The sequence below is a fragment of the Miscanthus floridulus genome, unplaced genomic scaffold (genome assembly GCF_019320115.1).
Source record: "Miscanthus floridulus cultivar M001 unplaced genomic scaffold, ASM1932011v1 os_946_1_2, whole genome shotgun sequence".
Taxonomy (NCBI): domain Eukaryota; kingdom Viridiplantae; phylum Streptophyta; class Magnoliopsida; order Poales; family Poaceae; genus Miscanthus; species Miscanthus floridulus.
In genome coordinates this window covers 3,538-21,511 of record NW_027098541.1, presented here as the reverse complement: position 1 = coordinate 21,511, position 17,974 = coordinate 3,538, and the positions used below count along the sequence as shown (strand labels likewise).

At 46.5% G+C, this 17,974-nt stretch overlaps 1 protein-coding gene across 1 annotated transcript; it reads left to right on the top strand.

Annotated features, from left to right (window-relative positions):
- The first annotated feature begins 16,640 nt into the window (after positions 1-16,640).
- Positions 16,641-17,747, top strand: LOC136535459 (uncharacterized). The gene has a single exon (XM_066527720.1). The coding sequence runs from the start codon at positions 16,821-16,823 to the stop codon at positions 17,418-17,420; it is 600 nt and encodes a 199-aa protein (XP_066383817.1). The 5' UTR covers positions 16,641-16,820; the 3' UTR covers positions 17,421-17,747.
- The last annotated feature ends 227 nt before the right edge of the window (positions 17,748-17,974 follow it).

Here is a 17,974-nt window from a genome sequence, read left to right as displayed (position 1 = left end):
GTAGCATATTGGAAATGCTCAAGTCATTAGATATTGCAATCTTACCGAGACCTTTGACCTTGCCTTTGCTATTGTCACCAAATGTGATACTATCAATCCCATTGCTCTCATTTTCATTGATTGAAATTGAACATTCTTGAATTACCGGTCATGTGTTGTGTGCACCCACTATCAAGCACCCAATGCCTTCCTCCAGCTTTATAATTGACCTACAAAAGAAGATCAATTCTTTTTAGGTACCCAAACTTGCTTGGGTCCTTGAAGGTTAGTTACCAAGGTCTTTGGTACCCAAATGGCCTTCTTCTTTGGGCCCACAATTTGTAACACCCTCGGTGTTACACTGTAAAGTCTTTTGCTAAAACACTGCATGAGCATCATACTTATGTGTAAATGTGCGTAATATAGGGTGTAAAGCAATACACGTAACTTGAAACATTTATCGAAAACACGAAACGAATGTTATATTTCATGTCACGTTATATCACTTAGGGTTCTAAATGAATTTTTATTGAACGAAAATGCTATAGAATGCATAGACAAAACTTTGATAAAGTTTGTAGCACAAACTTCGTAGGTGATGGTGAAATACTTGCGGTCGAGAATGGGAGTCACTATCTTGCTTGGTTGGTAGCTTGGAAATTGAAGTTGACGCAAATCCGAGCGAGACTTAATTAAATTTCTTAAGTTAGAAAACGGTGTGATGAGGCTATGTTTGGGAATTTTTATAGGAGAATTGGGTTAAGGAGTGGCATGGTCTTAGGGTTTGTTGTAGTAGCTTGACATGCCATCTCAAGGGTAAAATAAGTGGTTTAGCAATTGGATCATTGAGTTGGATTTTTAGCAGCTTTAAAATTCGTGCATGGCATGTTTCGGCCGGTGTCAGCGTCTGGACGCGGTCACTGTCTCAGTTTAGCTTGGTGCCACAGATCTGGCTTGCCTAGGCGTGCACCTGCACCACCATTGCTGTGCCCTAGTGCACACACCCACACCGTCATTGTCGCACCTTGGCATGCAACTCTCACACACATGCGCACGCCGCGCTCGGTGACCTGGACGCTCGGCCACCACCACCGTCGTCATGGGCCCACTGCCCTAGCTCAGCCACTGCCGCCGCTTCGTATGTCACTGACCCCGTGTGTTGTGTCACTATGCTGCTGCTAGCCATGGCCGCTTGTGCGAAGTCGCCCACGTGCGCTCTGCCACCGCTGTCACGTCCGCCTGTCGCTCTACCACCTCATGCTCACCTGTGTGGTACTGTGCACGCATGACCACACTTGGCCTTGCTCGCACGTCGCTTGCCGCATGTGGGCTTGCCTCGCCTACCTTGCCGTCATGTCGGCGCTCGACGACGCTGCGCTACTGTCTCCTCAGACCGGCACCATCCGCTATGGCGCATAGGGTCGAGCCACTGTCGTTGGTTTGCGGTTTATGGCCATGCGGCCCACTATCCTGAGTACGTTGGCCACTTCCCCATCGCCCTATAGCCATATGTGTTTGTGCACCAAATTGGCAGCCACGTCCTACCATGACAGTGATGAGCCATGCCACGCCTATCTCCCCCTGTTCCTCTATCGTCGTGGTCACCGGACCCGCTCCTCCCAATTCAGGTCAATGGAGGCACCTCAGTCCAATTAATTTTGCCCACGGCTCCATCGTGTAGCCAGCCAACTCCTCGACCCCAGCTTGCAGTGAGCCTCACCATGCCATGCTCCAATTCAGAGCTTTCCTCTCACCAGGTCATTAAGACCATCGTGGCACGCGTCGAAGGCAAAGTCCCCTCTCTAGAGCTGCTCACGTTCAATTCGTTGCATCGCCAGCTTCGCCTCCACCTGCTCATCACCCTACACACCTTTGCTTAATTGCTACCACCACCTAGCCACCCCTGAAGCTACCTTGCCACCACCGTGCGCCACCATACCGTTCATGCGCACGCGGCCAGCTTGGCTCAGGCCACCTCTGGTCGAACTGCCGCCTCTTCTGGGTCTATGGTGAGTGCCTAGAGCTCACTCGCTGTCCTATTTGCCTCAGCATTGTTTTAGCTCACCGGAACATCGCCGTTTTTAGTGCAGGAGCTCCCCCACCATGGTCTGGCCTTGTTGCGGCATCCTAGCTCTTGTTTCCTTCGCCCAGTGCTTCGCGTTCATGCCTAGGCAGGTATCGGCTCCGTAGATAGGGTGGGGAAGGGATGGCCTGGCCATCGTAACCACCCGATGCCAGCGCCACCACGCCGGTGCGTGCGCAAGGGCCCGAGGATATGGCCGTGGTAAAGATGGAAAATGGGAGGAGCATAGTTGTAAGATAGCACACTAGCGGAATAGTGCTCTTAGTGCTCACGTGATTACCAGGTAGGCCAAGGGCATTTTTGCAAGATGATCGGTACGCGTGGGTCCTCCCCGTCGGGGGCCGCGCCCCCGCATGAGCCACGCCGGTGCATCGCATGCGCATGAGCCGAGCGAACATGGGCTGCGCTGCGCTGGAGTGGGCCACTTCGCTCATTCGCGGGCTGCGCGGTGGAAATTGATTTTACATTTTCTAGTGAATTAGTAAAGGCTTATTCAATTTAGTTTTGAGCTAAACTTTGATAATTTATAGTAAATCTTATAGATGTCCAAAAATAGTGAAACAAAATTTGTTAGGTTCACAAAAATGCTATCTATCCGTTGTTGTAGTTAGTTTACAGTTAGCTGTAATAATGATAGATTCATAAATTCACTTTAGAAAGCTTAGTATTATTTAGCTTCATATTTGTAGGAATTTTTGTGGCAAATCGGTGATAGCTTTAGCTATGAAATTTTGACAGTAGGTTCATTAGATTATTATGTACTCCCTGTAATTTTGTAGCCCTAGAGTAGGTTAATAAATAAAGTAGCTATTACTCTCTATTTTATCATATATAGGGTAAATCGGTATTAAGAGAAAGAATGCTGTTAGTTGCTAAGATAATACATGTCATGTTTCATACTTGTTAGTGGTAACAATACGTAACTTAGCACCTTAGTCGGTAGGACTAGCTTAGTAGCTTACTGGATGTATTTTGATTTTAAGAGTTGTTGTTGCCATATTACTAAGTGTTGCATCATCATTTCATGCATGTAGATCATGAGTTGGTAGAGTTCATGCCTGTAGACGAACATGACTATGAGGAGGTCATTGAGGAGTATGACGAGGAGATTCTCATATAGGAGGGAGCCCCAGGGCCGTTTGGTGCTGACTTTGTGGACCCACTGCCTGCCCAAGGCAAGCCCCGATGCATAACCTCTATTTTTGAATGATTACGGAACATATATATGATGTGCATTTATGTTACAGGCATTTTATGAAAACTATATGCATAAATATATCTACCTATGAGTCCTACTAGTATAGGTCGAGTAGCTACTATGCTCAGGGTATCGGTAGCGTGAGTAACCTGCCGCTACTCACAATAGGTGATAATTATGATACTCATTATAAAGTGGTGGTAAGGAAAATGGTGACCGGGCAGGGATATGGTTTGGGTACTAGTGGGTGTAAGAGGTTGTGTCCTGTGGCCAATAGGGCATAGCTTGGTTACACTTTTTCTCTGTTTGTGTTGGTTAAGGACCGGCCATTGCATAAGTCTCGAGGCAAGTCACAGATTTATTATATCGAGCACATACTTGGGTATAGGCGCAGGGAAGACTTGTTGCTCTCTTGTCGTGGGTTTCGGCTCTTTCGGGACCGACTGATTGGAGGCGGGGATGGTGGAGGTCCTTGCACCGCACTAAGTCCAGGACTTAGGAGCAGGGGCTTGGAGTCCAAGTTTGGACGGGGACCTGGACCCCGTGATAGGAGAGTGATGGGTTGGTCCTGCTTGTGCCTAGGGTACAAGCGGGGCATGTGTTTTTAGGGTACCTAGCTGGGGGCATTGATTTATGAATCATCGGGCAATCCGGTATGACTTGTTTGGGGTCTAGCACCATAGTAAGAACTGAAAGATGAATGGTGATGAAATGGAACTGATTGCTCAACTCTTGCTTGAAAGTAGAACAGGTGCTTACATAGAATGGCTAGAGAATAAATTAATCATGACTGTTAATAATAACATAAATAAGGACTCACTATTAGTATTGCTTTCTACAAAAAGAAAACCAGCAAACCATAAAGCTTATCATAATCCTTGGAGTCAGGAAGTTATTCCCACTAGTCGGATAAGTCTTGCGAGTACATTATGTACTTAGGGTTTATTTACCCCTGTTGCAGGTAATTCTTGAGGAGTATCATTGTGTGAAGGATTCTTCTGGTGGGCACAGATGGATCCTTGTTCATTATCGATAGATGTTTATTTTTAATTCCGCTGTTTAATATTCCGCACTCTGACTTTGGAAATGTAATAATGTAATTTTTAAGAACTATGGATGTATGAAATGGATTAAGTATTGTAACTCATTCTCATTATTGGATCCTTGGGGGGAAATGTGGATCTTTCAGGCTCTCCCTTGGGGTGTGCCTGATGGAAACCACCCATTGTAGCTTGCTTACGGGGTGCTTAGTGTCTGGTGGTAGACGAGCGCCTCCGTAAGTGCGTTATTTCGGGCGGTTCTGCCACATAATTGGTGTACCAATAAACTTAGCCTTTACATCATTGACACCCTTGACAAGCATGAAACAAGAATCAAATCTAATTGAGGATACATTAGGTTGTTTGTCCTTGTTAGTCTTGCAATATTGCTCCATATGCCCAACTTGCTTGCATCTATTGCAAAACCAATCATTGCCCTTCATAAAGCTAGCTTTGGGAGTAACAAAGGCCGCCTTGCCTTTCTTGGGGGTATAGCCTAGTCCCTTTTTGTTGAGAGAAAATCTTTGGCTACCCAAGCACTTTAGCAAGCGGGCATCTCCACCATAGGCATTGCCTAAGGCACGAGTGAGCTCATTCACCTCCTTCTTGAGGGTCTCATTTTCCACCATTAGTGAGGCATCACAAGTGAAACCATCACTCAAAGGTAAAGTAGAAGTAGTAGTGCCACAAGAAGGGTTAGTGGGAGCAACAACAATAGACTTATAAAAAGATTTATCAAGAACATCACATGTTAGTCCCATATCACAAGATACAATCACTTGCTCCTTCTTAGCTTCCTTGATGAGATAGGAGTGAGCCTTTTCAAGCTTAGAGTGAGCTTTACCAAGCTTCTCATGGGCTTCCATTAGCCTCTCATGAGTGGCATTGAGCTCATCAAAGGATTGCTCAAGAAATTTGACTTTCTTGCGCAATTCTTTGCACTCCTTTCTCTTCATCTTGAAGCAAGTGTGCACTTGCTCACACATGTCTAGGAGCTCCTCCTTAGTGTACTCATCATCATCATCACTCCTACAATCATCACTTTCACAATCATCATCACTCACATCATATTTTACCTTGGTAGGCTTTGCCATGAGGCATGTCAATGGAGTGTCGAAGATGGAAGGCTTGTTATTGATGGCGATGCTTGCTAGTGCTTTCTTGATAGATTTCTTGTCATCATCACTAGAGCCATCACTATTCAAAGAGCCATCACTATCCCAAGTGACCACATAGCCTCCACCCTTCTTCTTTTGGAAGGTCATATTCTTCTCCTTCTTCTCCTTCTTTTCCTTCTTGTGCTTCTTCTTCTCATCCTCATCATTATCACTATTGTAGGGACAATCCGCTACAACATGATCGAGGCTCTTGCAATTGTAGCATCTTCTCACATATTCTTTGCTTTTGGTGTGATCTCTTCTCTTTCTTGCACCATAGCCCTTCTTCTTCATGAATTTGCCCACCTTACGCACAAATAGAGCCATGGCCTCATCATCAATGTCACTAAGATCCTCATCATCACTTGATTCTTTCTTGGACTTGCCCTTGTTCTTGGATGATGAGCTAGCCTTGAATGCTACACTCTTCTTCTTCTTGCCTTTGTCTTCCTTTTGTCATCCTTGTCAACCCCCTCCCTTTCCACATGGTATGTCTCTTGTGTCATGACATCACCTAGTACTTGGTTAGGGGTAATCTCCTTCATCCTCCTCTTATGATCAACAATCTCAACATCTCAAATCTTGGAGGTAAGCACATCAAGAACCGATGAGAGACAGCATCATCATTGATCTTCTCTCCCAAAGCCTTCAAGTCATTGACAATCACTTACAACCGATGGAACATCTCTGGAATGCTCTCATCATCCTTCATCTTGAAGATTGTCAACTTGTCCTTGAGGATGGTCAACTTGGCACTCTTCACTGCCGATGTGCCATCATATGTTTCCTCCAATCTCTTCCACACCTCATTAGCTCTATCACAATCCTTGATTTGCTCAAACACCTTGGAATTAATGGCATTGTATATGGTGTTGAGAGCCATTGTATTGCATTGCTTGTTGGCCTTGTCTTGGTTGGTGAGATTGTCGGGATCAATGATAGCATAGTCACTCTCGGTCACATCCCACACTTGATCATTGATTGAACCAAGATACATCTTTATCTTTCTCTTCCAATAATCATAGCATGTGCCATCAAAGAACGGTGGTTTGCCCCCACATGGTTGAACACAATTTGAGCCATCTTTTGACACCGAGGTTGTTAAGCCTTCAATCAAACGATGACCATGGCTCCGATACCACTTGTAAGGTCCTAATATGGCTAGAGGGGGTGAATAGCCTATTTAAAAATCTATAAGATCACTAGAGCAATTTGATTAGTATGACAAACAGCGTAAAGTAATTTTGCTCTAGCTCTACTAGGGTTGCCAGCCACCTATCCAAACAATTCTAGTTGCTATAATCACTAGGCACACATAAGAGATAAGTTGCTACTCACTAAAAGCTCTCAAACTTGGTACACTAAAGAGCTCCACTAGATGAACTTAAGCTACAAAGTAAGCTCTCAATTCTACCTACACTAAAGAGCTTGCTATAACTAGTTTGCGGGAATGTAAATGAGTATGTAAGGTGATTATACCTCCACGTAGAGGAGTGAACCAATCACAAGATGAATAACAATTCAATCACTAGGAGAATACCAAAAGGCAAGAGACAACAAGAGACAACCAATTTTTCTCCCAAGGTTCATGTGAGTCCCCGTTGGGTCGACCAACACTTGGTAGTTAAGCAGCTAAGAGGTGTTGCATGAACCTCATCCACACAATTGGACACTACAAGAACCTACTCACAAGTGAGGTAACTCAATGACATGAGCAATCCATTAGAGTTACCTTTCGGCTCTCTGCCGGTAAAGGCACAAGACCCCTCACAATCACGGAGCTAGCCACGAATAATCACCAACTCATGCCAAAGCTTCTCCACTCCTCCAAGCCATCTAGGTTGTGGCAACCACCAAGAGAAACAAGAAATTCACAGTCACAACGATCTTCAAGTGTCACTAGATGCAATCACTCAAGCAAATGCACTTGGAATCACTCTCAATCTCACTATGATGAAGAATCAATGAAGGAGATGAGTGGGAGGTGTTTGCTTAGGCTCACAAGGATGTGAGGAATGTCAAAGTGCCAAGAGAGTGAGCCCCAAGCCGGCCTCCAACTATTTATAGATGGCCCCTCAAAATAGAGCCGTTGCTCTACTCGCGGGCTGAACAGACGCTATGACCGGATGCTGCCCCATGTTTGGTCAGGTGAGTCCGATCACCTGATGTCGTCCACATGTCATGCCTTTCAATGTCACCCGTTCAACTTCAATGGCTAGTAGCTGACTCCCCAACAGTTAAGTTATGACAAGACACGCTTGAGAAAATGACCCGATGCCGTGCAACTCAGGATCCGGTCGAGTCCAGTAAGCACCCCAAGGGGTTTTTTATTGACCAGACGCATCCGGTCAGAGGTGACCTGATGCGCCCGGTGTCTAGTCCTTGCACTGCTCCTCTCTACACATGAACACTGCTGACATCACCATACGCTAGCACAGACCTAACGCAGCCCCTACGCGTTCGGTCACGCCATCGTGCCACCATCCAAGAAGTGATAGGACGCACAGAAGGCAGCGTCCGGTCACTCCTCGGCCTCCTTGGCCAGCAATGCCTCCTTGCTATAAATGACTGGACTTGCCTGGCCAGCGTCCGGTCAGGACTGTCCAGCATCCGGTCGATGTGTAGCTCCTCCTTTTCTTTTTCTAAGTCCACAACCTCTTCGCCCTTGCTTCCAACTTGCTAACCACAAAGTGTAGAACTTGTGTGCACGTGTGTTAGCATTTTTCAAAGCATTTTACAATGGTCAAAGTTAGCACACTAGGTTTCTAAATGCATATGCAAAAATCATGTCACTTAGTGGCACTCGATAAAACTGTTTAGCCAAAGATTTCCCTCTTTATAGTACGGCTATCGATCCTAAGTCACTCACACCCTCTATGGTGTCTTGAGTGCAAAACAGAAACATATCATATACCTTTGCCTTGATCATCTCGGTTTTTATTTTTCTCTTTCTTCTTTTTAAGTTGAGCTTGATCATCATCAACACATGTAACACCTCTGGTGTTACGGGCTTGCTAAGCACCGAGATTATGGCCCAAGAGATAGATCTAATAATATAGTGAGTTCGTTTACTTAGCGTAAAGAGGTGGTGATGAAAACTCCTAACAAAAAGAATAGAATGAGTTGTGTTAATTGTTGGCATGAAAATAATTTCTATGAACAGTGACCCATTTATAACTGGAGTATAGTGTGGAAATAAAGATTTGAGGGCGAGTTACATAGCAGGGCATGCAATTTTAAATCTTGGAGAATAATAATGTCAGCTAGTATTTTTGCGAAGCTTGAAAATCAAATTAAAATTAAATCCACTCTTCACGATTAAGTCGGCAAACAAACGATTTAAGTTTACAGTGCTATCTTTGGTAAATTATATAGTGGAACATACTAAAATAGTGCTTTAATATTTTGTTCCTACAAGTTATTACGAAGTATGGACTAGGTCATGACATATTGTCTAGTTGAAATTGACAAAGTTCCGACCTTTTAAAAATTCAATCATAAGTGTTAATGGTTGTTTAGTTCAAGCAGGACTCTCATCCTTTCTAAGTCTGTAACGATAATCGACAATGCCATTTCGACATTTAAATTCTAGCAAAAATGATTAAGCAATTTTTATATGTTGGAGTACTATTGGTTGCCCCAAGGTGAGCACTCGAGAATGGTGTAGGTTATAGTCATGTTGAGTGTCATGTGGATCTCAATTCATTAGAACGTGCTGCAAGCTCTGTGTCAACGCTCTGTCGTGGACCGAAACTTCGAGGACGAATTCACCTTGGCACGCATGTATCTTCCTCTCGGGTGGCCCTTTTGTTGTGCGGATTGCTTCGTTAGATAGCTGATAAGATTAACTTTAGAGTCATGGAATTAGTTGAACCTCAATCATGATCGTTAGCAATTTTGCATTGCTTTAAAAAGTGTGCTCGTCACTGTTCGACCGCTGGCTCCGTAGGCGCAGACACCACGTGCATGCTGTCATGGTTGGCTATTCCTAGACGGGGTTGTGCCATGGTTAGCCTTGGGGGCTGATGACTGCTCGTTGGGTTGGGGTGGCCTAGGTCGCCTCTGCGAGCCGCTGCGGTGATGGGTTGTCATGGCATGGCTGTCGCGAGCATAACGATGGTCCGTAACATTGTCACGCAGTCATCGGAGCAACATGGCGCCTGTCTAACTACTCAAACCACCTACCTAGCCAAGAACCTAGATATCGTGGGTGTCTACTACATCACGACGCCATGCCGCTGCGTGCGCATGGCCATGCGTGGGCACGCCTTAATGGCTCTGTCCGATCACGGGCCACCACACCAATGTCCACAGTATTAACACATGGTCATGGCACCTCGGCTCAATTCGATGTCCTTGTAGCAAGGCCTCATAAGCAATTAGCGGTTCCGACCATGCAAGTCCCCTCATATGCCCTCCCTCGTGTTAATTTCGAGTCTAGCTCACCATGGCCATGTCACCACCATGACCGAAAGCGGGGAAGACAGGTAGGGGCAAAGCGGTAGCAGTTCATTTGATTGTGCCCATGAGCTCGCCCTAACTTTCTTGTGTCAGTGCTCACCCTTGGGCAGTCGAGGGATCCACCAAAGGGGGGGAGTTGATGTGGCCACGCCACCATGGAGCCATGTTGTCTCCACCATGTGCGCGTGGTCAGACCTGCTCGGGCTGCCCCCGCTCCCTCCATCACTGCGGACTGGATCGGGGTAATCTACTGTTGCTCTCACCTCTTTCGGTTGTCTTCGTCATCGTTCTTGCTCGTAGAAGTAGCCTCACCGCCGCTGTGCACCATACTGTTTCAACCACCACCGTGATCAGCTGACTGAAGCGTTCCTTTGGGTTTCCAACCGTCGCCCAGCGTAGCTGTTTTTGTCTGGGAGCGTGATCGACCCCCTGGGTGGGTCTACGTGAGCCCTAGAAGGCCAGTGTGATCGGGCCATGCAGGCCGGAACCACGCCATCGTGCGCGGGCACATCGAGGGCTACCCCATTGCAAAGATAGGATGTTCCAAAGACCCCGTGCAAAAGTTGAGTCTCTAGGAATAGTGCCAAGCAGTGTAACCCAATTATATAGTAGTGTGGGTCCATTTCTGCAAAACTGCCGCGCGAGGGGGCTCCCCCATCTAGGCCGTTGCTGGACCGGCCGCAGCGAGCGTGCCGAGTTCGCGCTGGGCTGTTGGGCCGAATAGGTGGCTGCCGGCCCTTCTTCTTTTCCGAAGCATTTTCTGATTTAATTGCTAGAGGCAAACTTGTAAATTCAAAATAAAACCTTGCAGGAATCCAAAAAATATGAAACTTATTTTGTTAGGTTCCTAAAATTATGATCTATCTTCTAGTGTATTTTATTCACATAGTTTCATAGAATTTTCAAGAGTAATCTAATTAATTTGAGATGCTTAATATTGTTAAAATATAAACTTGTAGGAATTGTTGTGATGAACTGGTAATAACATTAGCTCTGAAATTTTTATAGTAGGTTCCTAGCATTATTATGTGCTCACTATAAATTCTGTAGCTCCATAAAAATTAATTTGTTAAGGTAACTAAATGAGCCTTAGTATGAAAATATATTTAATCAATCAAATATAAAAATAATTGGGGGTTTGCCGAGCGAGAACAATTTTCTAGAAACAAAGCCTCACTTGTCCCCCTAGCTATGTAGAAGTGTGTTAGTCATTAGGAGCTAGCTCGTTAGTTGGAGAGGCATGATCGTACTATAGGCACTGCAATTACCGATTGGTTATTTACGTTTTTGCGTTGTATCTACGAATACCATGATAGGAGCAATGGTGGATCGTGGAGTCGTCTGGAGAGGCAGAAGCAGATGGTGACTTGCTGATCGTGCCACCATGATGAAAAGCTAACTTTTGATTATACCTTACCCAGGCAAGCCCCGATGCATAACCCCTATTATTTTGCACTTTATTTTATGCTTCTGCATTAAGTTTAAGGAGTTGAATGAAACCCACTTGCATATATATATATATCCTTATCCTATGAGTCTTATTAGTATGATAGGATCGTGTAGATTGCTATGCTACAGGACTCCGGTAGAAGTCGAGTGATTGCTTATCACTCGTGAGAGATAGGAAAGATATTATTGTTGTTATTATATATTTATATTACTATCACATGGAATATATATGAATGATAATTGAAGATCGGGTGGAATGGTATTTTGGATCTGGACTTGGTTTGGCATTCGAGCGAGCCTTGGATTGCACTTGTTCTGCCCGTGTCGATTAAGGACCGGCTGTTGCATTAGGTTCTAGGCAGGTCACAGACTTATTATCCTAAGAACATACTTGTTTATGTGAGCAGGGAAGGCTCGTTGCTCTCTTGTTGTGGGTTCTGGCTCTTTCCGGACTGACTGATTGGAGGCGGGGATGGTGGAGGTCTAAGCACCACACTGAGTTTGGGACTCAGGTGTGGGAGCTTGGAGTCCATGTTTGGACAGGGACCTAGACACCTTGAAGGGAGAGTGGTGGGTTGGTCCTGCTTGTGCCTGGGGTACAAGCGGGACGTGTGTTTCGGGGTACCCAGCTGGGCACATTGATTCACGAATCACCAGGTAATCCAGTATGACTTGTCTATAATCTTGCACCATAGTAAGAACTGGAATATGAAAGATGGAAAAATAGTTCTGATTGCTTAGCACCTGCTTGAAAGTAGCACAGGTGCTTACATAGAATGGTAGTTAATGAACTAATGATGACTACTAATGAACTTGAATATAAGGACGCACGCTTAGTAATGCTTCCTGCAGCTGCAATAACACATAAGCCAGATAGCCTTGCATATCCTTGAAGTCTTTTCATTCCTCCTGATGGGTAAGTCTTATGGAGTACAATTGAGTACTTAGGGTTTGTTCTACCCTGTTGCAGGTGATAGGAACATGTGGAGCTAACACTTGCATGTGGAAACCTCCTGGTGGGCTTAGCGAGGATTTTCTTAATGTTGTGGACATAGAGTTTATTTGAAACTTTCACCCAAAATGTTTTTCAATGGAAAACTTATAACCTGTTATGATGGATATAACAGATCATCATGTTAAGGTTTAACTTATCATTAAATGATTTTATCTCCGCTGAAACTCTGATAACATGGTTATTTTCTGCTGTTATAAACAATAAATATTATAATCTGATGTTGCATGAAAAGTGATGCAAGAAATGACTTAAGAATGTTGTAAGCTTTATTCTCTCATTTGTGATCCTGATGAAAAAATGTGGATGTTCGGGTTCTCCCTTGGGGTGTACTCGATAGAACTATATAATTTAGTGTCCTCCCTTGAGTACTTAGTGTCTAATGGAAGATAAGTACTCCTATGAGGCATTAGATTAGGCGGTTCTGCTACAACACATGTCCACCTTCATCACCATGGACCTCATCTTGCTCAATTACTTGGATTGCACCAACTTAACTCATATCACAACTCATGACAAAGGTTAGTGCTAAGTTTCATCAATTATTCAAAACCAAACTAGGGCTTTCAACGGTGGCTCGGCGGCACAGCGGCACGGCTGCTACGCAGAGTCGTAGGCAAATGGGCATAATTGGAGCTTCGCGGAGTCAATTCACGTGGGAGGCGAAGCCCTTGAGCATGTCCGACCGAGGCGAGATCGTAGTCCGATTTGAATGGCGATAGTATACGTCATCTTAAAGATGTTTAGCATAGAGAAATAAGTCATTTGAGAAAAATTATGGAAAACAAATGGAGAAAGCACAGGGCCATCGCTGCCTTTGACAACTATCAAGGTAGACAAAGTTATATATATGTTAAAATATTCAATGGAAAAAACCATGACTTAGCTCATTTGGATTGATGACGTTGGAGTCACGTCTCATGAGTGTAGATCGGTAGCAAGGGAATTTATTTCTTGCATGCATGCTCGAGGGTCGTCCTTTGCTTGTTGACATTGATCTTAGTGAAAATCACAATGTGTCACCGTGAGTTGCCTCATAATATCGAGTCGATAGCGACCACGTGAGCCGTCGATGAGGGCTGACGAGCGCCGCCGAAGGATGATGACGAGTCGATGTCGGGTGATGCAACCGAATTCTTGAAGTTGACCTGCATGCTGCTAGCTTGCTGCATGTAGCCATCTCCTTGATTGGTGCCGACGAAGCACAGCGTTGGACCTCCGGAGAACTCTTACGAAGAGCGATGTGCCTCAGAGCCTTGAGTTGAGATCACCGTCTCACGGAGCCAAGTCGTCGCCATAGATGGTGATGATGATGGAAAATTCCCATCTGGTTCTCCCTAAGCATAGCTAACAATGAAGCGATAGACAATCCGACCAGTTGGTTAGCGAAGAATCAAGCACCGAGCAGCCCAACCAACTGGTCGGTGGTGAAGTGAGCGCCGAACAGTCCGATCAACTGGTCAGATATTGCATTATGGAACATCTTAAACATAGAGATATTAAATGTGGAGACATTTAATTACGGAAAATCACCGGAGAAATAATAATTGGAGGAGCATGGCAAAAACTTGGAGAAAATAATTGGAGAAAGCTGTATTAAATGCAGATATAGTAGAGGTACTTAGCTTTAGTCAAAATGTCTGATCGATGGCGTATGACGTTATCTGGTTGGCGTCGACAAAATTGCCCGGTCCTCGAGCTTTCTAGCATGTCGTCATGGCGGCGGTCGCGGTCGTCGTAGCGCTGTTCTTCACGGTGATCAATATTGTGATGTGGCAGGCAGTTGGAGCGAGTAGTCTGGATGACGTCGTCCTTATGATGCTGGTCAGCGACTCGGGCGGCTCGCTTAGCGGCTTGATGTAGTTGAAACTTCTGGGAGAGTCGGAGTTCTCGATCGAGATGGAGTCGGAGTCGAGCTCAACGGGCAGAGTCAGAATCGGCACTAGGTGAGTCGATCCCGGCACGGTGCTTGATGATGCCATTGATGAAGTGGTTCACAATGGAGACGAGGCGGTTGCTCATGGACCAGGCGCTTTGTAGATTGAAACACGTGATCTAGGGGAGATGGTCAGATCAGTTCGCCAAGTAGGTCATAACCTTCATCCGCGAGGCATCTCTGCTTGTATGCCTTATGGCGATACATAAGCACATGCGAGCCTGATGGAGATCTTGACTATCTTTAGCTTGCATGGCACTGTAGATCACCCAGCCTTTGATTTCTTGCTTGCCTGACAGCTTGCACCCAAACGTTGATGCATGCGGTGGACTGGTAGCCAGCAACAACCAACATGCAAATCCAATCTAGTCCTGTAGGGTCACGATGAACTGATGCCATGGTTCACAGAAGTAGCGACCAATGCCAAATCTACGGGAGTAGATTCGGAACGCCGCTTTCGATGACGCTATTGAAGCTGGGAAGCGGATTCGATCTCGTTGAAATCTCGGCTTGCTTCCCATGTATACGACGCCGGAGACACCGCCGCAGATAGCTGACTTGACGATGAGTTCGCACAGTGACGTCAAGACGCCGCAAGAGCCTCAAGACGATGACTCCATCGTAGGTGAAGGACGCCGTCGCTAGAAGCTAAATTGCCATGGATGGCATTGATCTTGAGGTCCATCTGGTTTGCCACAGGATTAGCATGCACACCCCCTATCTGGCGCGTCACTGTCGATGAAATCTGGTCGACAGTCTACCGAGGGGTATACCCACGGTAGTAGATGATCGGTGGAGGTGCGCGTAATAGGAACCGAATGGCGACACAAGACGCAGAGACAGCGATTTAGACAGGTTCGGGCCATCTGATCGACGTAATACCATATGTCTTGTGTCTTTGTTGGATTGTATTGAATATGAGATGAATTCAAGGGGGTCCCAATCCGTCTTATATAATCTGGAGGTAGGGCTACAAGTCGGTCTAGTCTAGATCTATTCGGTTATATGGTAAGTATTTACAAGAAATACGATATCTATCATATCCGAAAAGATCTTCCGTCATCGCCAAGATATCTTCTGATTGTCTTGCGGTGCACGCCGACCAGAACTAGACACCGTAGGCCTTGATCTTATGGGCTGGACCTCCCCTAACGGTGCGGCCCATGTCTATTGTCGTGGGTACCTGGGGTTATACCCCCACAGCCACGCCCATAAAACACGAGAGGGCTAAGCTTGGGCTAGTTGGCACGGTGGAAGTCAGGATGCACGAGTTTTGTTGTAATCCTACTTCTAGAGATGATGATTGGCACGTACAAATGTTGATATTGTTTTTTATGTTCATAGTCAATTTTTTTTAAGAAAAGTTTAACTCGCTAAGATATAAGATGTCCTTGTATTTTGGGATCGAGGGAGTACTAATCCATTGTGCGTGGCCATTTTTGGTACTACTCGAATCATGAAAGGAACTAAGGAAGTCTTAATCAATATCATACATATGAGATGTGATGCACAAATTGCTCCCAACACCGAGAGCCGTGGAAGGCGTCGTTCGGCTGGTTGAAAAACCAGCCGAAATTCACTGCAACCAGCTGAAATTTACTACCTACGCTTTCACAAATTTCTTCAAATTCATTCATATTCCTCCAAGCGGTAATACACAAGCCGATGCGGTGGGGCCAGCAAACTATGACATGTACAGGCAAGTACGTACAGGCGTCAGGCGATGATGGCGCGTCAGGCAACGCAGCAGGATGGGCGGTCAGATCGCGTCAGCGCCACCGCCCGAGATCCGCATCCGACGGCCGGCGTCGCTTTGGCGGTTGGTCGCCTCGGCCGCACATGCCGGCACGATTCCTGCCACTACTGCCGGGAACACCCACAGCCACACAGGCGATCCTGTGGCATACACAGCCTCCTGATTCAATTACATGCGGGGCCAATGGACAAACTGGACCCACCGTCATTGACGACGCGGTAGGTGGCCCCGTCGCTGTCGTAGGATGGCTGCAGTTGTGCTGTGGTCATCATGGACGGTTGGGTCCGTAGCTGGCACGCCGTACTGGTCGGTGGACTTGTTTTCTACCCAACCGTGCAAGTTGATTGCAGACGCTGGTTTGCATGGAAGCCCCTAGAGGTTTCCTAGCCTTTGATATTTCCATGCCGTACAGGTATCTGTCGTCAAGATTTTGCTTTCGAAAGATCTTGCACAGATAATAAGGTATTTAGCAAGATCCTAGAGGGGCAACAAACAATATCAGCTGTGTGATTAAAAGATTGGCATGCGCGAAGCACTTGCTAATAACCAACTCAAAAGCCGTCGACTTCCAAGTCAACCGCGCGCCACCCCCTCAAGAAGTCCGTTATAAGAGCCAGCGCGGCGTCACCGCGGAGATAGCCCTTCCCTTGCCCGGCAGGGAGCGAGAAGCAAGCGGCTTGGCACCCCAGCCCTGCTGCCTCTGCTCTGCTCTCTTCGCCTCCCTCTCTCCACTCTTCCCTAGTATTGAGATGGACAATGTCCTCATCATGAACCGATCAGCCAGCGGCTTTGAGTTCCGGGGGTGGGCGGCCGGCGACGACTTCCGGAGCTTCGCCATGAGCGCGCTGCCGCCTGAGTCTCGCAGCATCTACAGCTCCTTCCCGTACGTTTCGCCGCTGCCTCCGTTCCAGTACGCGCCATACCTGCACTCGTCGCTCTCCCTCCCTCCGCTGCATCCTCGGCGCCTCCCGCTCCCGCCGGCGGTAGCGGCGACCATGACCAAGCACGCCGCGTCGGCGCCGGCCGCTGCTGCTAAGGGAAAGCCGTCGGCGGCGCCGAGGAGGACGGCGGGCTTAGGAGAGTACAAGAGGAAGAAGCCGCCGCGGACGCCGAGGGTCGGGGAAGAGCCTCCTAGAGCGCAGCGGAGGAAGCCGCTGGAGCGGGCCACGCCGCTGCCGCCCGCGCCCGCGGTTCACGAGGCGCTGGACGACCTGGAGCGCCAGTTCACCAGGGGGTTCGTCGAGGACCTCATGCACGCGCTCGCGCCGCCGCCAAGCAGCCTGCCGCTGCCCACCTTCTCACTCGTCAGAGCTGCCACACCCAAGGCCGTGCCATCCTGCACTGTGTAGCCACTGGACAGCTAGCGCGGCGACCTAAAACCACCGGCGGCGCCATCCAGCACCACCAGTCGTCTTCCTTTCTCCAAGACTTTTTCTTTGGATGGAAGCAAAAATGCTACAATGCATTATTGTTTTTTCCCCCCTGAAAGAAGAGGGGCTATTTAATTACTCCCTTATTTTCTTTACTACAATCCTTTTCTTCTTGTGCTGTGATGTGAAAGTGAACCTCATTTATACGGTTTGCATCACACATCCAAAGTTAACTACTTATCAATGGGGGTCAGTTTTTATTGGCTTGTATCAAGAATTCAATATCAAGATAAGTTTTACGCTTCATCATGAGTAATATATACATGTGCTTTGTCATTTAATTTGTGGTCCATAAATTAGTTTGTGGCTCTAGTAGTCAACGACGACTAAAAAGTTCACTGGTGGTGCAAATCGAGTATCACTTCACTGCTACATACATGCATGATTTGTAACACTGTTACATACAGAGTAAATAATTTTCAGAGACGTCTTTTTTATTTTCTCCTTTTTTTTTTAATCTTAGACATAGTCCA

Bases quoted from the DNA above. Each gene is read 5' to 3' on its own strand.
- LOC136535459 (XM_066527720.1), top strand. From the start codon at position 16,821: ATGGACAATGTCCTCATCATGAACCGATCAGCCAGCGGCTTTGAGTTC.